At 35.9% G+C, this 26,693-nt stretch overlaps 1 protein-coding gene across 1 annotated transcript in view; it reads left to right on the top strand.

The window, feature by feature from the left end:
• The window catches only part of DOCK2 (dedicator of cytokinesis 2), a 316,367-nt gene that overhangs the window by 244,746 nt on the left and 44,928 nt on the right, over positions 1 to 26,693 (top strand). Inside the window, exons 31-35 of the mRNA XM_026688575.2 lie at positions 802 to 902; positions 998 to 1,056; positions 6,222 to 6,370; positions 21,942 to 22,027; positions 25,025 to 25,181. Of these exons, the coding sequence (XP_026544360.2) occupies positions 802 to 902; positions 998 to 1,056; positions 6,222 to 6,370; positions 21,942 to 22,027; positions 25,025 to 25,181 (552 nt within the window). The remainder of the gene's footprint in view (positions 1 to 801; positions 903 to 997; positions 1,057 to 6,221; positions 6,371 to 21,941; positions 22,028 to 25,024; positions 25,182 to 26,693) is intronic.

Raw genomic sequence — 26,693 nt, 5'->3', positions numbered from 1 at the left:
GAGGCAGTATAGAAATAAATACCACTCACAATTTATAGTTTGCTGAAATATATAAACTATAAAAATATTATGTATGAGAAAATCTCCCATGTGTGGAAAAATGAGGAACTATTTTGATCAAGGTGTTGCAGCTTTTTCTAGATAAATTTTGCTATAGTTAAATTTTCTATTAAAATATTGCTATACTGATATTTGAAAACTAGGGACAAAATTTAATTCCAGATCATAGAATTATGTATTTCTGTTTTTCATCATTGAGAAATGTGATCAACATTTTATTCATTACTACAAAATCCAGATGAAAATCCAGAACTCTTCATAGCTTCATAATATAATTCTTGAGGTTAAAAATAATAGATTATTTTTGGCCTTATTCCGTATATATTTTTTGGAATTTAATTTTGTTAAAATCAAGGAGATTTTTTCCCATGAAGCAGTTATGAAGAACTTATGATATTATAATTTTTACCTCTAAAGCTACATTCCTTGGTTGGAAATGGAAAATTATTCTGAACCTGGTGTATGAAAAGTTCTCAGGTAACTTTAGTGCGGTAACTTTATTGTTTATGTGAATCTCCAGATGCTACTCAGGGAATGCAGGCCAGTGGATATAAAAACCACACTCTTGTCTTTTTATTCTAATTGCAATGTAATAATAGCACATAACTTTGCATCATATTAAATCCTTTTTGCTGGCTGCCTTCATAAATTATTTAGGTTTCACACAGCTTAATACAACCTTCTATTTCAGAAGAGATGCATTATAACAATTCAGTGTTCTGTCTTCTGCTCAATTTACAGCTCTGGAACAACTATTTTCATCTTGCAGTAGCTTTTATCACCCAGGACACCTTGCAGCTAGAGCAATTCTCCCATGGTAAATGCATTAAGATCCTGAACAAGTAGGTCTTGTTTTTAATCATTGAAAAGTGATTTTTGCTTCTCATTTAGACAAGAAAGCTGGGATTAAGATAATGACTTCTGCTTTACCTTTCAGATATGGAGACATGAGACGTTTAATTGGTTTTGCTATCCGTGACATGTGGTACAAACTTGGTAAGTTAGAGTATTTGAAAGCAACGATGGGCTCTTCTGATTCTGATGGAGACCTTTTCTAATGAGATGTTCCATTTTATTAAAATTGTTTTTATTACATTTATCTTGTCTCATGAAATACCTGCCACCTTATTTATACGATGTGTGCCTGAATGTCTGGCAGATAGCAACATAGACATTTCTACACATGCAACATTATTCAATATGATTAAGAACTGGAACAAGGAGATACACTGAAAAAAGTACAAAGAGGACTAGGCAAAGAGCTTTCATTTATAGCAAGAGGGATTGTGATCACCTTGTCCACTACTAACTTTATAGTTATAAAAACTGCCCTTCACGTGGATCATTCTGGGTAAAGGAAATAACATTCCTGGATATCAGTTTTAGAGAATGTCCTTTTTTTTAGTGAGATACGAATATCTCTGGACAGGAGTTTTGGTTATAGAAATGTAGAGCTGATTCTACTCTTTTTCTCTCAATTAAAACATTTATACCTTCTGTTTTACATTAACAACATTTTTTGCTTTGTTCATACGTATACAATGACCAACATGTATTGTTGAGTAATATTTGTATTCCGAATTTCTAAGTACAGTAAATACATTGTGGTACTGTCAAAGCCTAGGGAAAGAATGTACAAGGGGGACAAGGAAGTAAGAGTTGAATAAGCTGAGCTTCAACTTTAATTAATTTACTGCCAAGTCAGCAGGGATCAAACTGGAACTGGTCCATTACAGCTCCATACAGCTGGTCTGTAATTATAATTCAAGGTAATTTTGCAGCTTGAAGGGAAGCTTCTGTGCAAGAAAAGGAAATGTCCAGCCACTAAGGTTTATTTCAGCAAGTGTGTTTGTGTTCATGCAAAGGAAAAACAATCTGTTTATTTAGGTTTCCATATATCAGCCTTAATTTTATTTCTTGTTCCTATCTATATTGTTATTTCAGAATAGTCATAGTTAGATGAGACTGTTTTGCCATTGTACCCAACAATACAGTCACACTTTTCTTGAAATTAGAAAAACACAACAAAATGATAAAAGTGGCTGCTTAATATCGAAGTGATACAGAATAAAGATGGAACTTCTGTTACAGTTACTTGAAAAAATTCCCTTGATTATAATGGAATACCATGTTTAATTATATGCTGTACAATTTTTCTCCAGGAAAAAAAGTATTATTTTTCTTCTGCTATTCATATGTAAACTTATTGAACAATTACAAATCATCAAAGAGTTACAATTCTCAGAAGGAGGTTTATAGAAATTGTATTTTTTTCCTAAATTAAAAAGTTGAGAAACCAGCAAGTATTAATTAACAAACTCAGAACAAGAGATTAAAATATTTTTAACAATTTGATGCAATATTTTGATGGATAAAATTGTATGCAATTTAAGAATTTCAGTGGAAGAAAAATATTAAATTTACAGAGCATATCACATTTAGAGAAAATTGATTAGTTTTACCAATGTTATATTACTCCAGTATTGATTTCTAAAACTGATAATTCATTTTCTAAAAACTAATGGAAATGTAATAATTGTAACACTTAGTTCAATCAGCTTAAATCATATGTTTGCAGGCAATGTTGTAAAGTTCAATAATTTTGAAAAATGACTTATAATGGAATAAGACAAATTCTAAAAGTATTTATTTATTCAGCAAGCATATTTATATAACTGCCCATGTCACCAAATGCAGTTTATAACAATCAACAGATATTAGTACAGTACACTGTTGAAAACAATGATAGTTATAGCCAAATATGTTTTGCATTTTTATCCTGAAATAAAAACATAGTTTCGCCCTGCTATGACTTTTCTGAAATAAGGTGACTTTTAACCTGCTTCTTTCCATTAATTTCTATTAATATTACCAAACATATTCCAGTTTAGTACCCTGGGCTAACTTTAACATGGTACAAGAATACTGAAATTTTCCCATTGGAGAAGTTATAACCTCATATTTGATAAATAAATCTAATGGCAAATTTTATTTATTGTGGAAATTCTGGGAGACTATAATTCCACACATGAGTTTGTACCATATCTAAAATTTCTCTCAATGTCACATTTTAACCAGAAAGCATTGTACCATTTGTTCAATAAAAATAGATTTAGATGCTATGAATGGCATACCTTTCTTATTTTTTTCAGGCTAGAGAATTATAGCTGTTAATTTCTCAGGGCTCTTACCTCAAGGATAAATTTCCTACTTAGTGGATAGAAACTATTGTAATTTTTCATTTTTGTGCTGACCACCGTTATTGATACTTGCATACTAATTTGATTTTAACAATGAGCTATAGTTTTAAAATGATACAAGATGTTTTAAGTATGTAAAGCAAGAATGTATTATACTGGAAAAGTTTACTCAACTGTTTTAAGTTTTGTGATGCTGGTAAAGGAAGGAAGGAAGGAAGATTTTGAAGCATCCATCAGTTTTCTTGATGTTGCATAGCATATTTCTGTAAATAAAGATTTTTTGAAAGATTAGGAGCTTGGTGGCAGCTAAGTTGTCCCTTCATCTATTGTTCTGCAACTGAAAATATATGGCTACCCAAGATTTAGTTATAGGGAGACTTTAAAATGAAATTGAGCAATGACCCTTTTTACTTAATCAAATGTGAATGCTGTATTTGTTGACTGTCAAGTTGGCAAATTAGACTTTTCAAAAGAATGTTCAGAGTTTATCACCATGCATTTGGTTGTTTATTGGGACAGATGCTTGTCCGTAATGTAATATAGGGAATCAAACCTATACCTGCTACTGGTTTTTCGTCTCTCTTCTCTGAAACATTACCCATGATTAAGTACTGCAAGAGGGAGAACTATAAAGGTGATCAACCCATACTTTGTACCTTATTGTAATTTTACTTTGTTTTTCACACACACACACACACACACACACACACACACACACACACACACACGGCTGAGGAATCACTAAGAAATATTTCAAGGCCTGCTTTTCTTGTTGGAGGTGACATTTACAAGCTTCTTCCTTCTTCTTTTTATCATCTGTCATAATTGCAAATGCTTCCTAAGGCAGACTCCAGTGGCGCTCTATTTCATGTGGCTTTAAGTCATTCTGCAGCCAATCTATAATAGAGTTACCAGGACATCATTTCTATTCTGAGCTTTCTAATGGTTGGCATTATTCATCTAGGAATGAAAGCAGATGTGTTTTTTTCAATTGTGACAGAGACAAGAGAATATATCAGAGGCTAGTGTAATGTTTTCTCTGATAAATTGGTTTTGATGGGCAGAAATGAGGAAATAGAATTATTTTCTCTTCCAAGAATATTCATTGATTAAATGTTGGGAACAGTAACCATTAAAATAAGATTGTGTACATCCACCCAACTCATGTAGGTTATCTGATATGCAATATGCTTTGTATGTAATAGTAAACAAATATATTATAGTGCAATCTTGAAACACGACCATAACAATAGTAGAGACTTAAGTCTTATAATGTAATACTGCCACAGAAAGGACAATAGAGTTACATGTCATTTAGCTGTTGTCCCTAACTTAGCACTCTCCAGATATCTTGGGAATGCAGCTATCAGGAAAAAAAATCAAAATACCAACTTGTGAAACACTGATTATCTATATCTATCTAATCTATCTATCCATCTATCTATCCATTCATCCATCAATCATCCTATCTCAGTTTGTTCAAATTGTTTCATATATAGTTGAGCCAGGGGTGGGATACGACAGGGTTAACTACTGGTTCGGGATTTGCGAGCTTCCCTGCTCGCTGTGAGCTGCGCGCCTGTAAATCGTCATCAGCATGCTGTGTGCAGAAACGCAGCCTTTGAAACAGCCTTCTTTTCCTGCTTTTTAAACTGCAGCTGTGCCTCGTTTGGCAGCTGAAGTTGCAAAATCAGGAAATAAAAATCAGGTAAGACCCCAGGTGGGTGGGTGGGCAAAAACATCAACAGACATAGAACCGGTTCTATGTCTGCTGCTCTTCAGAGCTACCAGTTCTACAGAGGTGGACAGAACCGGTAGAAACCCACCCCTGAGTTGAGCGCTTTGCACACAATGATGTGGGGTAGTAGCTTACATGTGAATAACTGGGAAGAAATCATTCTGGTTGTAATTTATTAATTAACCATAACAGAATAACTAAGTAAAGCATACTATGCAAAAGAGACAATCAAGCAGCCAAAAAAAAGAACAAAAAGACCGAAGCACCTCTTTACTAGCAATCAGCACCCAAATCAACATAGATTAGCTCCAAGGTGCTATTAGATTTACATTAATATCAAGAAATGGTGGAATAGAATAATAATAATTTTTACAAAAAGAATCAGAAGGAGGGACAGAATAAAATGTGAGTGGCAAAAATTTTAAAAATATATTTAAATAATTAAATAAAATTGTTAATTGTCCCACAGCAAGTTGTCCCATGGTGAGTTGGCCATTGTGGCTTGTTCTGCAGCGAATTGGCTGGCGTGAGTTGGCCGAAGCAAGTTGGCTGTGGCAAGTTGTCCCATTCCACAATCAAGTAAACAATACCCCAATCAAGAAACTACCAAAGAAGCCAACAGTAAACAGTCCAACCAAGGAATCTCTAAGACTGCCCCCACCCACACAAATAAGCAAGACGCCAGATTATAACCTGATAGCAAACTGCACTCCTTACTAACACTAAATATGTTGCCTAGTTTGGGTAATGAAACATCCACAAGAAAACCAGCAAGCTCAGAGAGCACCAAGGACCTCTCAAGTGAAGCAGAAGTCAGGAAATCAAATTGCAACTAGTGAAAGAATCAAGAAACTGCTATCGGGAGTAACTGGTTTATTCAGTAACTGCTTATTCAGTTTCTGTATTACATATTTTTAGCATTAAATATTTTACATATTTTGAATCATTGCTTCTTCCATCACAGAAATCATCACAAATATTTTATTACATTGTAAACAATCCAAGAGTTACAAAACTGATGTGAAAAAGTGTTTGGTGTTCTTTTGTAAATAGTTTGTTTCTCAACTAGAAATATTGAATCATCAACATTTAAAAAAAAATCCACCCTAAAATTCAGAAGGAAAATTAAAATAAAACATTGAAATAGAAATGTTATAATGGTATTGAAATAATGGTGCACCATTTGTTGATATTATTAATTTTCTCTTCTTGTATTGTTCCAGGACAGAATAAAATCTGCTTTATTCCAGGAATGGTTGGGCCAATCTTAGAAATGACCCTCATCCCTGAAGCTGAACTGCGTAAAGCCACCATCCCAATATTCTTTGACATGATGCTATGTGAATATAAAAATACCGGTGAATTCAAAAAGGTATTATAAGTTTTGTGTATCATTTGGTAATTTGGTAACTGCCGTTACTCTTAAATATTAGATGAATGAATTCATTTTAATGTGTGATTCTTCACTAGTTCTATGTAAACTAAAGGAAAGGAGAAGGTTTGCAGTTCTGGTGGGAACTTAGAATTTGAGGACCCACACTTAAAAATAAAAAATAATTCATTTACTGTAAAATATCATTACAAAATCACATGGTATTAAGTTTGAATCACAGTCATTAAGTAAATCAAATGATTGTGAACCCATTCTCCAAAAATGGGAGTGGGGAGGTTGGCCAGGAACTGATAAAAATACTGCAAAATGACCAAAAAAAGTCACAGATTACAGCCATGTAGCAGACCCTGCCACCAGTGGTAAATATGAACCAGTTTCCAACCCATGGGGGGAGAGGAGTATTTTGCAACAGACAGAAGTATTTTACGGATTGTAAAGCAACCTTTCTAATGCTTTTGTAATCCAAAGAGTTATTAAATGATCAGTTATAATTTGTGGACTATTTAGTAAATCCATCATATCATACAATCAAAAAGTATAGTAGGAGTTTTGAAGTAAAATACTATATGGAAAAATACTTAATACTCCAGCAGAAAGAATACTTTAGAGTGAGCTACCATTGGTTGTTGTTGTTGTTAGTTGTGAAGTCATGTCCAACCCATCGCAACCTCATGGATAATGTTCCTTCAGGCCTTCCTGTCCTCTACCATCCTCCGGAATCCATTTAAGCTCATGCCTACTGCTTCAGTGAATCCATCCTAGCCACCTCATTCTTTGTCGTTCCCTTCTTCTTTTGCCCCCAATCTTAGGCTTAGCATTAGGCTCTTCTCCAGTGAGTCCTTCCTTCTCATTAGGTGGCCAAATATTTGAGTTTCATCTTCAGGATCTGACCTTCTAAAGAGCAGTCAGGGTTGATCTCCTCTAGGACTGACCGGTTTGATTACTTTGCAGTCCAAGAGACTCACAGGAGTCTTCTCCAGCACCATATTTCAAAGGCCTCAATTTTTGGTGCTCAGCCTTTCTTATGGTCCAACATTCACAGCCATACATTGCAACTGAGAAAACCATAACCACTCTTGACACTTTTGTTGGCAGGGTGATGTTTTTAGTTTGCTGTGTAGATTTGCCATAGCTTTCCCCCACAGGACCATCTTTTAATTTCTTGGCTGCGGTCACTCATCTGCGGTGATCTTGGAGCCCAGAAAAATAAAATCTGTCACTATTGGTAGATTTGATAAATATCTGCCAAAAGAAAAGAAAAAGAAAGCCTGCTTCAAATTAGATTTTACGAATAAAAACTATGAATGCATTGCATTATAAATTAGAATATCATTTTTAAAAGGGTGGGAATTATTTTTCAGGTGTGCTTTGCTTTACAAAAGTTTAACATATTTTAATGCATAATGCTATTTTGATCCTGGCAAGCATCATGTTTTTACAGTATATTTGGATTCTCTACAGTATTTAAATACATTTAACTTCCATTTCCACCCTGGATGTAGGCAGTTTAAATATCACTTTTTCCTCTCCAAGAGTTAAAATAGGGGAAAGGCATCTAACGCAGTTCTGATGCTAAATACTCATTCAGAGGATGTGGGTTTACTGTGAACTTTGCTTCTCATGTTCCACCCAAAGCAACAGGGGTGCTCTTGAAAAATGACCTACTTAAGTTATCCTTAAACTGGAATATTATATTGAAGGAAGTACCAATATCTATTTGAGAAGACAAATACTAAGCAGTTAGATGATGTTCTGAAAGAGACATGTGTCTTGCCTTTTTGACAGTATGTTTCTCACTATCATTTTATAAATAGTTTTGGCCCAAGGGAAGAAGATGTTCACATCTCTCCCATCACACTTTAGCTTTAATCTCTTGACTACCATCATTTGTCAGTCTGCAGGCAGGACAAGCACAGGGAACCCCTCTGTTTTATGGCAACCTCTGGCAAGGCAGTAGTACATTACTTCGATGCCAGGCAATGATGTGACAGCAGCATTGGCCCATTAGACAGAGAAGATATTCCTTCTGCTCATCTTACTGTGGATAGAATGGATTCTGCACTGAGCTGTCATTGTGCTCAAGGGCAAAATTATGTTGCACCACATATGTTGTGACTTTCTCTTCATCTATTACACAGCCCAAGGGAAGGCACTACTAATGGAAGCCTACCATGTGCGGAAAACAGATTTCTTTAGCCCACGTTGCAAGGCTTAATGGAAAAGTTCTCAGTGGTACTAAAGGAAACATCTGGCAGAGAGGGCATGCTTTGGGTCCTGTCTGCTAGGGATTTATATTTGGCAGGTCCAAAGTGGAGAGCCTTCTCTGCTATAGCACTTGCCTTATGGAATATTCATTTTCCCCATTCCCCAAAAAACCTGAGAGTAGCTTCATCCCTGCTAATATTCTATAAGTCCTTCAAGATTTGGTTTGATCCTCAAGCCTGAGGCCCCAAAGGATTGTGGGTATTCTTAGACAGCTTCATTAATTGACTCTTTATCCTGTATTTGATTACTTGCATTTTTAATAATGATTGTTTTATATTTCTTAATAATAATTGTTTTATATATTTACTGTTTTACTTTATTATTATACACTGGCCAAAGTCATTGAGATGGGCAGCTATGTAAATATGCCAAATAAAAAATATATTCTCCAAGCCATACAGAGTTAGCTGTGATAAAATAAGTGGCCAATAAATGTTATAAATAAATAAATACAGAAGAAAAGTCATTTTTGTTTATATCTCATTTGGAGAAAAACGGAATAAACTTCCATTCCCTAAGTATTGTAATATCAGTAATAATCATTTCCAATTTACAATTAATGAATGAAAAGCCAAAAATACAACTGAATCCTATAAATATAATTGTGTAGTTGATCCTTGAAGTTAATCAGGTAAAGGTAGAATTGTTCCAGGTAAAATCAAATGCTGCCTATGCGACAATCAAGCCCAGCCTGCCTGCTTAAATGCAAACAAAAGCCTAGCTGATATCGTTAAAAATTCAGATACATTCTTTTGTCTATGTCCATCATGTTTTCCTAAGGTAAACAAACTGAGTATCCTGCCTGACAGAGTTGAAAGCATAGAATCACTCATTCACTCAATAGAAGAACACTTAGCAACACGTTTTGAAACAACTATACAAGCAAGCCTAATCTCTCTTGAAAAAAAAAATACAGCACAGATAAGTGATTACCTATCAGCTCAAAATCAAATCCCACAACTACCACAACCACTACCTCAACTACAATCACAACTGCAACCAAAAATAACCACCAAACCACAGCCACAAACAATTACTATCCCATCAAATAATTCCACAAATAATATCCCCTTACTCATCAAAGACATCATGGAACATGAAGAGAAATGTCCAAATGCCATCTTATTTGGTCTCGAAGACACCAACAAATCAGACGACATCACCAAAATTCGCGATATCATAAGCAACTCAAATACAACAAACATCCTGAAGATATAATTGAAATAACCAGAGATGGCCCTGAGTACAAATACAATGACGGCTCTATGGGACCAAGATTTTGTAGAGTAGTTTGCAAAAATGAGTCCAGCAAACGTATATTCATTCATATAATAAACGCCATTGCAAAATCCAATCCCACTCATAAAAAACTTCACTCAAGACCAGACTTATCCATACTGCAAAGAATCCTCTCCTGTGAACTCTGCACAGAACTCAAAAACCGTCTAGACAATGGAGAAAAGGATCTATACATTGACTACCATGCTGATTGCATCAAAAGAAAGCCACACAACCCACAACTCTGCATCCAACCCCACTCCATCCAATCCACCTTCATCAAAACTAGGCACGCACACCCCTAAGTACCTCTATTCCAACCACAACTGGCCTTAAATGCAAGCTACTCAATGCAAGAAGCCTTGTAAATAAAATACCTGAATTTTTCCTCTTACTAAATACGGCTAAATTCAACATTATATTTGTCTGTGAAACATGGCTCAACGCATCTCTCCCTGATTCCATTACCACAGTAAAAGACTATCATGTTTACCGATCAGATCATGAAATCCGTAGAGGAGGTGGTGTTGCTATCTTCTATAAAAAGTCCCTACATCTAAAAAACATCCAAGTTACCCAGGAGCTTGCGATTCCTGAGACCATCATCTGTGAACTGTCCTTAAATATCACATTTCGGTTCTTACTATGTAACAGAGCCCCTGATTATGACATTGAACATGCAAACAAGCTAAATACACTACTAACATGGGCAGCATCCTGCCCACACACTTTTATCATTCTTGGTGACTTCAATCTACCTCATATTAACTGGACCCTTAACGAATGTACAACTGAACCCACACATGCAACCTTCTACAATGCAGTAATAAATCTGGGGCCAAAACAACTAGTAGACTTAACAATTGCCTCAATCTTATCTTCTGCAATAGTTTGAATTCAATTTACAGAATACAAATTAAAGAACGCTTTTCCAACAGTGACCAAAACATGATTGACTTTTGTCTCAACATACATCCACACAAAAATCATCACGACGGAATCCCCAATTATAACTTCAAAAAAGGCAACTATGATCTTATAAACAATGATCTCTCATCCCTTGATTGGCAATTTCTGTTATCTGGATGCAATACTGTAGAAGACCATTACAACATATTTTTACTTGAAGTCAAAAGAGTCATCAAACTATATGTACCAATAACAACTCCCCAAACCAGAAAAAAACAAATTATCATAACAATAAGGAAGTTTCAATCCAGAAAGAAATCACTTTGGCAGAAATCACTTTGGCAGAAAAATAAATCTGGTCACGTTGCCAATTTCAAAAGCCGATACAAAAATTTATGCCACCAGATAAAGACTGGATGCACCAATTATCACATTAAACAAGAGGAAAACCTTCTACGCACCAATTCCACCCGCACTTTCTACGATTTTGTAAACAACAAACTAAAAGACTCGAGGTCCATCTGGATGTCCAAAGGACCTAATGGTAAAGACTGCAACAACGACACCATTAAAGCCAACCTCTTTAACACATTCTTTGGCTCAGTATTTGTAAACAGCAATGGATCATGCCCAGTATTTCCTAGTCGAACCACAGAAAACTACAATGATCTAATACACATTGATTTTACAGAAGACAATGTTGAAAAAGCACTACACAATTGAAAACCATCTCTATCTATTGGACCGGGTGGAATATGTGCCTACTTCTTTAAAAAGCTACCCACTGCCATAGCCGAACCTCTAAGAATAATCTTTGAAAAATCTTTCAGCACCAGCTCCTTGCCAAACTATGGTCACAAGCCACAGTCATCCCCATCTTCAAAAAGGGAGACCCCAGCCTAGTTGAAAATTACAGACCAATCTCTTTATGCTGCGTCACCTGTAAAGTCATGGAATCAATTATTAACCAATCCAGCATCCTCCGCTTAGAAACAAACAACCTACTCTCTAATAAACAATTTGGTTTCAGAAAAAAACAATCCTGTAATCTGCAACTCTTACACTGCAAAAACATATGGACTACACAACTTGATCAGGGTAAAGCAATAGATGCAATCTACATAGACTTCTGTAAAGCCTTTGATTCAGTAGTACACGACAAACTACTCCTAAAACTAAAATCTTATGGTATCTCTGGACACCTGCATAACTGGATAGAAGCATTCCTGTCAAACAGACAACAAATGGTCAAAATTGGGAGTGTCCTATCAAATTCTGTACCTGTCAACAGTGGTGTCCCCCAAGATAGTGTTCTAGGACCAACTCTTTTCATACTCTACTTAAATGACCTCTGTGATCATATTAAGAGCAACTGCATTCTCTTCGTTGATGATGTAAAGCTATTCAACACCACAGACAATACTGCTACCCTTCAAAAAGACCTTGACTATGAATGGTCTATCAGAATGGTCAAACAAATGACAACTTCAAATCTCAACAAATAAATGCTCTGTCTTACATATTGGCAAAAAAATCAGAAAATAAAATACAGGCTGAATAGTCAAGACCTTGTTGATAATCCAAACACTGCCAAGGACCTTGGAATACTCATCTCTAATGATCTAAGTGCTAGATCCCACTGTAACTACCTAGCCAAAAAGGCATTAAGAGTTGTTAACCTAATCTCATGTAGCTTTTTCTCTAGTAATATTACACTACTAACTAGAGCATACAAAACATTTGCTACACCAATACTTGAATACAGCTCAACCCACATTCCTACAGTCCTACAGTCTGGAACCCACATTACATATTTGATATTAACACAGTTGAGAAAGTCCAGAAATATTTCACACGAAGAGTTCTCCACTCCTCTACTCATTGCAGAATACTTTATGCCACCAGACTTGAAATTCTAAACCTAGAAAACCTAGAACTACGACGCCTTCAGTCCGATCTAAGTATAGTATATAAAATCATACATTGCAATGTCAATGAATACTTCAGCTTCAACCATAACAACACTAGAGCAAACAATAGATACAAACTCAAGGTTAATCACACCAAACTTGATTGCAGGAAATACGACTTCAGCAACAGAGTGATCAATGTCTGGAATACTCTGCCTGACTCTGTGGTTTCTTCCCCAAACCCCAAAAACTTTAACCTTAGACTGTCTACTATTGACCTCATCTCTTTCCTAAGAGGTCTGTAGGGGGCATGCATAAGCACACCAACGTGCCTACTGTCCCTGTCCCATTGTTTCTTTTTTTTTTCTTAGATGTATCCATGTATTCATAACTATGATTTTACTTATACCTATTATCTTGTAAGCAATTGACAAACCAAATAAATAAAAATAAATAAATAAAAGAAAAGAAAATGGAATCTAACAGACATATCTGCAACAAAATACAGAAATGTTTATTCCTCCTCTTTGGTGTCCTGCTTCAGAATACTAACTTTAATCTCTCTATATAAAAGTTGTCAGGAAGGGGTGAATAGGTTCCAAAGAAAAGACGACCAGGAAAAAAAATAAACCTAATAAGCGATGGAAATGATATGTGTATATATGTACAGGCATTAGACTAGCAGATCTGAAGAAGGTTGGTTTTTTGTTCTTGGATTAAAACAAATAAAGAACATGATCAATGAAGATGTTGCCTGAAATATTTATTGTGTGTGGAAAAAAGTCTACGAATTTGTTTGTTTTGTGAGAGACAGCATCATTTTTTAAGGTTGTCACCTGTAATCAATCCAGCTAGCCTTAGCTGTTTCATTTTCTTAAGGACACATTTTCCATATTGTTGACAAGAGACTGACTAGGATAATTAATAACATCAAGGGTATCTCAAGAGCTGAACAGAACTTAGATATGCAGTGCATCCTGCCTTGTTGTAATTGTAAAGTCTAAGTAGCAAAGGACAAACTTGAAAGGAGAGGACAGAAAGAGAGAAAGAGAGAGAGAGAGAGGAGTAACAGAAATCAGTGCATAGCAGCAAAAAGGTTTTAATTGGAGGAAGAAATCATGTGTTGTAAAAACTAGAAAAGACGATTTTGTAGAAATGTGAGGTTGAGAGAAGATGCATTGGAGCAGACAGGGTAGAAGGGATAAAGTGTCAGGGGCAAAAGATCAGATCTGTACTTGAAGGTCTAATTAACCTGATTTATTCCTATTCATGTCTATGCACAGGAATAGGCTCAGTTAAACAATAACACTTGCTAGAAGTTAAATAAGAGTTAACAGCAAATCAGGGTGGAGGTGGAACGTTTCGGCAGAATCTCATCTGCCATAATCAGGCTTCTGTATAGTGTTCATCTGTGAGTCAGACTTTTACAGTGGTTTCAGATTTAAATTTGGGGCAGCCTATTGCCTATATGGAACCATTCTGGCACAGCAATATATATATATATATGTATATATATATATATATATATATATATATATATATATATATATATATATATATATATATATATATATATATATATATATATATATATATATATATATATATGTGTGTGTGTGTGTGTGTATATATATATATATATATAGCCTTCAGCTTTGTTCGGGTATTTTCCCACGTCATAGTAGTGGTGCTTTTAAAGTTGTAGCAACGTTTCAGCAGAATCTCATCTGCCATCATCAGGCTTCTGTATTGTGTCCGTCTGTGAGTCAGACTTTTACAGTGGTTTCAGATTTAAATTTGGGGCAGCCTATTGCTGTGCCAGAATGGTTTTTTCATCCTGATTGGTTGGGAGTCTTGGTCTGTGTTTATTGGTCTCGGAGTTTGCTGTGTTCTGCTTGATTGGTGTCTCTAATATCTTCTGTCTGTTTTTGGCTCTTTTTGTATCTTGATTGGCTGGCAGCATTGTGTTGCTTTATTGGAGGCCTTTAGTGCAGCTTGGCCGGGTAAATGGACGGCTATCATTAGTTAGGAAGCTGGGTTTCATCTGGGTGCCTGGTTGGGATGTGTTTGAGCTGAAGTATCAGGGGGATCTGTTTGTCCCAGGTGTTTGCCTGGCTTGTGGTGTGGAGATTTTTTTGTTTGTGAGTGCAGGCTTCCAAATGATTGACAGCCTGGTGGAATCATCTCTTCTATTCATGCTTTCTGGTCTTTTTTCAATCTCTATGGCTTCTCTGATGATTCTGTGGTTAGGGTTTTCTATAGTGGCTAGAGTTTTGGTGCCATTGAAGTTGATGCTATGACCTGTGGCTTCCATGTGTTGGACTAGTGAGGAAGTGTGTTCCAGCTTTTTGACTGCATTTTTGTGTTCATCCAGGCGGGTGCTTATTCTTCTGTTGGTCTGTCCAATGTATGTGGCCGGGCATGATGCACAGGGGACTTCGTATATGCCTTGGTTTTCCAGGTCAATTTTGTCTTTGGGGTTTCTGAGGATGGCTGCTATTTTTCTGTCTGTTTTGAAGGCAGTCTTGATGTGGGGTCTGTATAGTATCTTACTAATTTTGTCTGTAGTGCCTCTTATGTAGGGCAGGACAGCTGTTCCATGGGTCTGTTCATCTTCTGGGTCTCTATTATGTCTCAGTGTGTTTTTGTGGATCAAGTTGGTGATTTTGCTTTTGTGGAAGCCGTTGGCTGTCAATATTTTAGTCAGGGTGCATAGTTCAGTCTTAATGTGTGTCTTGTCTGCCAGGCGTTTGGTTCTGGTAATTAGTGTTTTAGCCACGGAGTTTATCTGTGCTGGGTGGTGGTGGGATTGGGCGTTGAGGTAGCGGTTGGTGTGTGTTTTCTTCTGGTATATGGTGTGTCCTAGTGTGCCATCTGTTTTTTGTAGATTAGTACATCTAGGAATGGTAGTTGTTTGTTTGTTTCTGTTTCCATGGTGAACTTGATTTTGGGGTGTGCGCTGTTTAGGTGTGTTAGGAAATTGTTTAGGTTTTCTTGTCCATGGGGCCAAATCACGAATGTGTCATCGATGTATCTTAACCATAGTTTGGGTTTGAGGATGGCATTGGCCAGGGCTCTGGATTCGAATTCTTCCATGAACAGGTTTGCAATGACAGGTGACAGTGGTGATCCCATGGGAGCTCCTTCTATTTGTTTGTATCTTTGTCCTTTGTATATGAAATATGTGTTGGTTAAGCAGTGTTCTGTTAGTTCCATGAGGTGTTTAGCTGGTTGGTATTTATTTTTGATGATTTCAAGGGTCTCTTTTATCGGGACTTGAGTGAATAGTGAAACCACGTCAAAACTTACAAGCAGATCTTCTTGCTCACGATGTAGATCTTTGATCATTTCAAGAAGTGGTATGAGTTTTTTACATGAGAAGCTGCTGTTTCAGCATGGGGCTGTAGCTCTTTTGCTAGGTGTTTAGCTAGGTTTTGTAGTGGTGCTCCTCTGGAGCTGACTATGGGTCTGAGAGGTAGATGCCTTCTTTGTGTATTTTTGGGAGGCCGTATAGTTTGGGGCATCTGGAAGATTTCTCTCTGGGTATGATACACCTATCATTGCAAACCTGTTCATGGAAGAATTCGAATCCAGAGCCCTGGCCAATGCCATCCTCAAACCCAAACTATGGTTAAGATACATCGATGACACATTCGTGATTTGGCCCCATGGACAAGAAAACCTAAACAATTTCCTAACACACCTAAACAGCGCACACCCCAAAATCAAGTTCACCATGGAAACAGAAACAAACAAACAACTACCATTCCTAGATGTACTAATCTACAAAAAAACAGATGGCACACTAGGACACACCATATACCAGAAGAAACACACACCAACCGCTACCTCACGCCCAATCCCACCACCACCCAGCACAGATAAACTCCGTGGCTAAAACACTAATTACCAGAACCAAGCCTGGCAGACAAGACACACATTAAGACTGAACTATGCACCCTGACTAAAATATTGACAGCCAACAGCTTCCACAAAAGCAAAATCACCAACTTGATCCACAAAAACACACTGAGACATAATAGAGACCCAGAAGATGAACAGACCCATGGAACAGCTGTCCTGCCCTACATAAGAGGCACTACAGGCAAAATTAGTAAGATACTATACAGACACCACATCAAGACTGCCTTCAAAACAGACAGAAAAATAGCAGCCATCCTCAGAAACCCCAAAGACAAAATTGACCTGGAAAACCAAGGCATATACGAAGTCCCCTGTGCATCATGCCCGGCCACATACATTGGACAGACCAACAGAAGAATAAGCACCCGCCTGGATGAACACAAAATGCAGTCAAAAAGCTGGAACACACTTCCTCACTAGTCCAACACATGGAAGCCACAGGTCATAGCATCAACTTCAATGGCACCAAAACCCTAGCCACTATAGAAAACCCTAACCACAGAATCATCAGAGAAGCCATAGATTGAAAAAAAAGACCAGAAAGCATGAATAGAAGAGATGATTCCACCAGGCTGTCAATCATTTGAAGCCTGCACTCACAAACAAAAATCTCCACACCACAAGCCAGGCAAACACCTGGGCACAAACAGATCCCCCTGATACTTCTGGCAGCTCAATAGGCTGCCCCAACCATTTACCCAGATCTGAAACCACTCCTAAAAGTAGCTGACTCAGCAGACTGAAGGCACTCCAATAAAGCAACACAAGCTGCCAGCCTGATGATGGCAGATGAAGATATTCAATCAAGCAGAACACAGCAAACTACGAGACAATAAACACAGAAAGACTCCCACCAACTACAATGGACGTGGGAAAATAAATCTGAAAACTGTAAAAGCTGAATGCCATGATGGCATGAGTATTCTGCTGAAAAACTTACTATGACGTGGGAAAATACCGAACAAAGCTGTGCCATACATGTGTATGTATGAATATATATATATATTATATATATATATATATATATATATATATATATATATATATATATATATATATATATATATATATATATATACACACACACACACACACACACACACACACACACACACACACACACAAAACAAGAGCAAAAAAATCAGAAAAAATGACACCCAGGTCAATGCATTATGGAAAGAATCATTAAAATCTGAAGATAAAGTAACTGAAAACATGGAAAAGGAAGTAATTGGGGGAACGTTCTCCATTCCATACACTGTAAAATGGGGAATATCTGGTAATGATCTACTGTTGGTGACTTTGATCTTTATGAATTATTATTACAATCAGATAAACATCTCTGGCTAGTCCATTTTTACTTTGTAGTTGTTAGTGTTGTGTCAGGTCTTGACACCTGATTTAACACTAAATGCAAATGATTTGTATTCTGTGCCAGAAAAAAAAAAAAAAGATGACTCGTTCAGTGAGTTTGCATTTCTATTTATTTATGGGATGTCCTTCAAAAGAGCAGTTTTCAAGGACAATTTACAGCACATTAAAATCAAAGTACAGTGATTTTAAAGTAAAAATACAAAATAAAAAAATAAGAGCAGAAAAAGCAGCTTAATATAGTTTAAAAGATTTATTGTAATGCTCATATTAAAAACTTACTAAATTCTAAAAGACTTGGGAGAATGAGCATTTTGGTTTTTGCCAAGGATCAGAAAATTTTAGCTTACTCCAAGGCAATGCATTGCTGATAGTTTGGGCAATAAAGGGGAAAAAAAATAGATGTTCCTGTGTAGAATTTTTTTTTCTGTTTAGATCACATTTCAGTTGTATAATTGTTAAACCCATTGATTTCTTTCTCTTTCTATTGTTAATAATAAGAATTTCAGATACATATTTGAATACATAGCTCTTTATTCCATTACAGAGATCTTTCCCCCCTATTTAGGCAATCACATTCTTCTAATTTTCTAATAGTGTTACTTTCCCCTTACTGCAGGACTAAAATTTATTACCACTTGACCCTGTGATATACTAGATGCATCAACATAGTCCTAATCCTAATCTAAAGACAAACAGAATTATTTTGAACTTTCTTATGAATTGAATATTTTATTATAGTATATTTTATTAGTGCATTAGGAAACATTTCTCTTTTAAAGTTGCTGACTTATTGCTCTGTTCATGAACTTTTGCTTCCAGTTCTGTTTCACAAGCATTTCCTTATAAACAGCAACATTACTTTACCACTTAAAAATATAATGGCTGTGTAAATCTTGCACTCTTCCCTGGCTGGGCTTGTTCTAAATTTTGCTGTTTTTACACCTTTTTAATTCTGATTCATACCACTTGAGTATTCACTTTCCTGTCCTGTATTCAATTCAGCCAGTGTGATATAAGCATATTTCTTAGTTTTCTCCTAGATATTCATCTAATTTTCCCAATCCTCCAAAGCAAATTTAGAGAAGAATAAAGTTTTGTTCCATCAAACTTATATGTTCTAATAATGGACATGCATCTCCAGATATAATTCTGTTTGGTGGCTCTTCAAGTCAGTGTACCAAATGTACTGGATTCCTTACATTATTTTTAAAGATTTGAACTTATGGAAGCTTCTGGTGGACGACAGACCTTTGCTATTCATATAGGTAGCTGCCAGATGTTTTCCAAGTACTGTGTTTTCCTGAAAATAAGACCTGGTCTTATATATTTTTGCCTAGGTTTATCACCTGAATATTATGAGACACACAGAGTTAGGTGGTGTCTTGTCACTCTTTGAACTTTCAAGCTTCACTGAAATGTGATTTGGGCAAAAATTGCTGGAAGCAAAATAGTTTCACGTGTACCTTACTTAGATTCATTGGTGCATCAAATGGCATTGACATAAAGGGCAAATCTCCAAGAAAATACACCCCAATTCATTTAATTTTTTCATCAAACTGTCTCATACAGTATAACTGTATAACAAATGTCACTAGTTGAGGGATCAATGACCTCTAAACACATAAAGACACTAGCCTTTAAAAATCAACGATTAAAGTTAATGACTTATCATCCAAGTGAGGTTTGCTTAAAAAGAGTTATACAATACTATGATCATTACCATTTAGTGCTTCAGAAGTTTAAAGCAAAATCTTTTTCATCCAGGTATCTTTTTGATTTACTGTATCCATTTTTTCCAGCTCTTCATTTTAGAGTAATTTTTGAAATCCCTATATTCCCTTCTTCACATGGTAGACATATATTTTTTCATTCTTATACCAATTTTAAATTAAGAAACTATTTTAAATTGGAAAGCTATCTTGAGACTTTGAAACAATCATATACAGGGAATATTTATGATAAAACCAGCCAGTGTATTGGTGTCCATAGAATTGCTGGACAATAGCTGGAATAGCTCACTTCTCTTTTTTCTTTTCCAGCTCTCCAAAGCCCTAAAATCATGGTGATAAACACCAATAGCAAAATATTTAGCAGTGATACCTTATTTTTTTATATTTCAGAAACCAGTATGTACCAACAATGTGTCTTGCCCCTGATATAATATTTTTTGTGTTGTAAATGTGCAGGCATATAGTTTACAGTATATTTGTTTTCTGTGATGTTAAAAAAAAGTTAAGAAGGCTTCTATTCTATAAAGTAATAAATTGTAGAACTACAGAATGGGAAGTGACCACAAGCATCATTGAATCCGACCCTCTATAGAGCAGCAGATAATGATTCATGAGAAGTCTCACCTTTAAAACCTTCAGAGATGGGAAACACATAACCACCCTAAGTAATTGTTTTGATGGTCTTACTGCAAAGTTTACTTCATATTTAAATAAAACCTTGATAAGCACAACTTATATCCATAACTTATATTATCTCTAGTTTTAATTTCTGCAGTCCTGGGAAAACAATTATTTGCCATCTTCCCTGTATCTTTCCCTTTATGACAGCTTTCCTATCTGCCTTAAATATTACTGAGTATCTGAAATCTGTATTCTGAAATTCCTTGGGCATGTCTACATAGGGCAAATTCTCAATTTCCTGTATTGTCTTTCTTGCCATACTTTAACCTGGAAATGTGGTGTCCAGGATCATACACAATTCATCTAAGGAATGCTAAGTAGATAGCTATAGTCACTTGACATCACATTTACCTTAACCTTATGTTTCTTCTGAAGCAGCCAAAAACTGTGAGCTCTTCTAGCAGATGTCTCACATAACTAACTTGTGTTTAGCTTGTTGTCAGTTTCTACTCCCAAGTCTTTGGATCTAGTGCTTCTAAACTACAAACCCTCCAGTTTTCCATCCTATCCAGATTAGATTCTGACTGCAAATTCAGTCACTCTCAGTGTGTGCCAAAGTTCCCAACTTTGTGTCATCAATCGCATCATCCGGGTTATTCATATACATTTCATTTTGAGATTCCTGCACATCTAAAAACAGATAAAAGAAATATCAATCTAGCCCATGGGTCTTGATCACCTCATGTGAAGTCATCTGACGTATTATGGCATTTTTGCCTTTGCAGCAGGGGTGGAATTCTACCAGTTTGGCCCGATTCTGCAGAACCGGTAGCTCCGAAGAGCAGCTGATAACGAACTGGTTCACTGCGATGATGATCTTCTGGTCTTCTGTTTGGCCCACCCACCCACCTGGGCTCTAGGCTGTGCTTTATTCCCTGTGTTTTCCACCTCTGCTGCTTTGAATGGCACAGCTGAGTGCCGCAGATCAGCAGGAGAAGGTGAATGTTTGCAGAGCCGGTGATTTGCAAACAGTGTGCATGTGCGCACAGCAAAGCGTGCACTCACTGAACCGGTTGTTATGCTTTGCGGAGCTGTGGTGGGCGGGGCTGTGTGTGATGCACCAGGTCCACGGGCCACCAGTTTGACACCCCTGGTCTAGGCAAATATCCAAAATCCGGTTTTTAATCATCTTAGAATATTTTTATTCTGTTCCCAAGTCAAATGTATATATGCAATGTGTTTTAATATCTTATTATACCTGAAATATTATGTACTTATTCTAAGAAGATCTAATTGCTTATGCAGACATAAATTTTAGTATGTTGTTATGAAATCATACATTCCTTTTAATGTCATTACAACCCTAGTGCTAATTTGACAAATATTCCTCTTTTTTAAAAAAACACGCTCATTTGACTTTTATGTGCTACATCAGAGAGATGCACATAGGAGTATCGTAAAAGCTATCAATTTTATAGGAACGAGTTCCAAAAAGAATTTGTGCTCTGCTTAATTATTTTGCTTTCTTCCTCTGAACAGTTTGAAAATGAAATAATTTTAAAATTGGATCATGAGGTAGAAGGAGGCCGAGGAGATGAGCAATATCTGCATTTGTTTGAGACAATGTAAGTACAACAATGGGATATGTCCTTCAAATGTATTATATTTTAAATTGGATGTTTTTTTAAAGTGTGAACTACTAAAAGAGAGAGAGAGAGAGAGAGAGAGAGAGAGAGAGAGAGAGATCCATCTTATATCTACCTTATATCCATAAGATGACCTAAACTTCCTGTAGAAATAATGACATATAATATTTCTCCTCTAGCATTGTGTCATTTATCCATAATCAAACAGTAGCAAAGATAGCATTTATTTGTACTTTGCACATGAAGTGATACTAAAAGAAAGCAAATAATGAAAAAAGGATGCACCTGTAAAATTACAAACAGGTGCAAATCTCATTCACTTCCAGATATCAACTTTTCAGAAGGAAAGTGAGGGAAAGCTCATCACAGAAATAAAACCCTGTCTCTATGAGCAGATTGAACTTCACTCTCAGGTTTATTGTAATAAATCCTGTGCTTGCTACTGACTGTGTCCAGCAGGCTGTCAGCTACTACCATGCAGACTAATCCAACTTTTGCACTGAACAAAAATGAGAATGTGAGACAAGCTTTCCTTGAAGAAACCAAAGCTATATTTCCTCCTGTTTCCCATTATATACCAATGGGAAGCCCATCCACAAAACATGTTGACATTAATACTTCTTAACAACTGGTGGTCAGAGATATGTCACTTCCAATTCTGGAAATGATATATAGCCATCATATTAATGGTAGTCATGGATACTCATCCCCCATGAAAATTGTTCCTTTCTCTTCAAAACCCATTCAAAAATATAGTCTTTACTATGCAGTCTCCAAATTCCTTTATTTTAATTGTGTGATATGTAAAGATTACCTTGCTTTTTTTCTGAATCTCTCATAATTCAGTTAAATCATCCAATACTAGAGACTGGTCAATGGATGAGATACTATTGAACAAACAACTGTGAACAGCTTTTGTTTTTAGAGTACACAGAATTGAGATGAAACCAAAACAGTAAAAGCTTCACCAGATACAACAATTCCATCTATCCAGCATTTGGAATTATATTTAAAAAGTATTAATAAAATCTGCTCTTCTTTCCAAGAAATAATATTTTGGAGGGTAACATTTTGATCTCAGGGGTATATTTTGGTAGGGGGAAAAACATTTTTTATGAAATGTGTACAATTGTGTCTTTTGTTTTCTAACCACAATTAATTAAGTGGATATTTCCATACCAGCAATTTCAACTCCTAAAACTTGAATGCAGACTAAATTATCTCTGTTTGTTACTTTTCAATTCATAATACTAACAAGTACTACAAAATACTTTCAATTTGATGCTCATACTTCACACTACTTGACAAACAGAACATGTTTTATTCAAGTATATCAAACAACCAAGAGAATTAAAAACAGGCACTGCAACAGTTTTATCATGTATCTTCCACCATAGATCTCCTCGGGAGAATTGAAGTATTTTCTGAAACAGATTTAGGACGTTTTTAAAGGGAAAGGTATGGTGTCAGAGGCAGCTCTGGTTGGCTTTATATAACATTAAATATAACCCAAATAGATTAAATCCAAGAGTATTAAAACCACATAACAACTATTAGTGATCATATTGAAATGTATTGATGTTCAATTTTCCCCCCTAAACAATGGAACTTCTGTTTCAAAACTACCCTGAATATTACAACCTACAATGTTCAAATAAAAGGAGGAATTAATACTGAATCAAACACAAGCCTCCACAGCAGGAGAATTCTTTTGAGAAGCAACAATTTTAGACAAGACGTTAAATGCATCTGCTGAAAAATATTGCTTTGGAATGTATAAAATGATGATCATCTATACTTTCAAAATTATAGAGGGACCTAGAAAATGCCTGCGAAAGTATAGCAGTATTTCATCTTGACACTTCTCAGTGCTGTTCAATTGAATTGTTACACAAGATGGCAGAATCTAATGAAATTCAACACATTATAGATTCTCATCTATATTTTTATATCTGATTGCAAACAGCCAGTTTTTCCTCCCAAACATCCCAGAAGTAACATGCTTTTCGAAGAGAGAGCATTCTGTAACATGGGTGAAAAGTGTTAGGGTCATGCAGCAGTATGGATTCAAATGGGAAGGGGTAATTTCAACATCTTACTGATCTTTAAGATCATCTTTTCTTGGTCTCGCCTGACTGCAGTCCTAGGCAACAAACAGCATGTGTGATTGAAAGAGATACCATAAGTATCTCTTATATATCTCTGATATACTCAAAATAAGTATATTGAACATATGTTCTGAGTCCCCTTTTTATTCCTAGGATCAGATCCCTGCAATGCCTTAAATAGTATCTTGCTTGGTGTTTAAACAAATATTCAAATATTCTCAGAAAACAACAACTGAATGAAAAACTGCTGGTGACCTTCTACTGCTGCACCATAGAGAGTATCTTAACTTACTGCATCTGTGTATGGTTTGCCAATTGAACAGTGGCAGATAGGAAAGCACTCCAGAGAGTTAACATCATTGCTCAGAAGATCATGGGTTGCCTTCTCCCCTCTTTGGAAGAGCTTTCTAGCTCCCGCTGCCTTAAGAAAGTTCAAAACATTCTCAAAGATCCATCTCATCCTGGGCACCCTTTTTCTGAACTATTACCATCTGCCAGATGGTACAGGATAATAAAAACAAGAACAAACAGGCTGAAAAAGAGCTTCTACCCCCAGGGTGGTAACTATATTGAATTCTAGCGTACAGTGCAATATTAATGCAATATCAGGGGTTTTCAATTCAATGTATAGAATGTGAAGGATGTGTGTTTGTTGTTTATTTTCATAGTCATAATGTATACTGAAGATGGTATTTAATTTCGTTGTATGAGCTGCAATGACAATAAACTAAACTAAACTAAACTAAACAAAACAAACAAAAATAATAAAGTACGTGTTCGCCATTCTGCATTGCTTTTTCTTTAATTCAGTCACAAATTTGTAGTAATGTTTTATGCAAATGCTCATTGTTTTTCTTTTACATTTTAGACTCACTGAGTGCTCTTCAGTCTTTCCTAAGATTGCCAAGTCAGTTGAAATGTTTGTAAGCCTAATAAAAGGTCTTTTGGAAAAACTACTGGATTATCGTGCTGTAATGAATGATGAAAGCAAGGACAATCGTATGAGCTGTACTGTGAATTTATTGGTATGTAGCACCTTAAAGATTTGCGTAAAGTTCTAAAGTTTTGAATTTGGAGAAATTTACAAAGTCTACAAGCCCTTACTGCAGGAGTGTGCAACTTTAAAACTTGCGGACTTCAATTCTCAGAATTTCCCAGCCAGCCAGTATTTTCCAAGATTGGCCACCCCTGCCTTACTATATTGAAAAAGATGGACAGTAGTAACAACTATTATATAACATTATTATAGATAATTATATGACAGGGAAGCGGAACTTGCAACACACCAAAATTTCATTTATTTGGGAGGGAAACTGCAACAATATAATCCAAATTTTGTAATTTAAACTAAAAACTTTGTTTCATCCACTAAACAATGCCATAAGTATGCAGAATGCACATACAGAGATGTAACATTTAACACCATGCTATGTGTGTTCGTATGTATCTCTCATGTCTTTATTTTCTGGATTGCTGTTTTTGATGCTGTTTTCTGCCTGGAGTTGCAGACAGTATTTTGGGTGTACAGGCATATACATTGAATTAATTAAGTAATGAAATGTACTTGGCACTTTTTGAATGTTCAAAATGATCTCACTAATTTTATTAATTTGGAAACAGTTTTATAAGATAAGTGAAAATGATTGTCCTTATATTGAGATTGGAGGGGAAGGCAAGATACCTAGTGACTACATGAATGAGCTAAGTATTTCACTGAGTAATATAATTCACAATTCACTTTTTATATACTTACACCATCTTACACCTTCCTGGGCCATAATAATCCTTATTTAATGCACATTCCTAATATAGATCGATCTACCTCCAAGTCATTCTTTCATTCTCAGATGATCACTATCTTCTATATCATCTTTTCTGTTGGCAAGTAGAGTATGTAAGATAGATAGTCCTTGACTTACAACAGTTTATTTAGTGGCCATTTGAAGTTACAACAGCTCTTTAAAAAGTGACATCACCATTTTTCACACTTACAATTGTTTCAGTAGCCTCAAGGTCATGTGATCAAAATTCAGATGCTTGCCAACTGACTCATATTTATGACAGTTGCAATGTCCCAGGGTTGTTTGATTCCCTTCTCTAACCTTCTGGCAAGCAAAGTCAATGGGTCAAAGCCAGAGTCGCATAATAACTGTGTTACTAACTTAACATCTGCAGTGATTTCACTGAACAACTGGAGCAAGAAAGGTAAAAAAAGGGGCAAAATTCACATAACAAATGTTTCACTTAGCAACAGAAATTTGGGACTCAGTTGTGCTCGTGAGTCAAGGACTACCTGTAAATGATTTTAAGTGGAGATGGAAATGTAACTCCCATACAAAAATATGTCCATTTCAAATACAGCAACAATATATTGTTGCTACATCAAGAAAAAAGATGAGAGTTTCCTCTTTTCTTAACAAACAAAAAGATTTTATTAATGATTGTTGTGATGAAAACCAATTTTTTTCCATAATTGGCATTCATGCAAAATAGTATTTTTTTTAAAATCCTCATGACTGCTGTCAGATAGTAATTTG

The sequence above is a fragment of the Notechis scutatus genome, chromosome 2 (assembly GCF_049901735.1).
Source record: "Notechis scutatus isolate UNSWTSFEM ecotype Mainland chromosome 2, rNotScu1.2, whole genome shotgun sequence".
Lineage (NCBI taxonomy): Eukaryota > Metazoa > Chordata > Lepidosauria > Squamata > Elapidae > Notechis > Notechis scutatus.
Note: the sequence above shows the minus strand (reverse complement) of the source record. Positions and strands in the feature narration are given on the sequence as shown.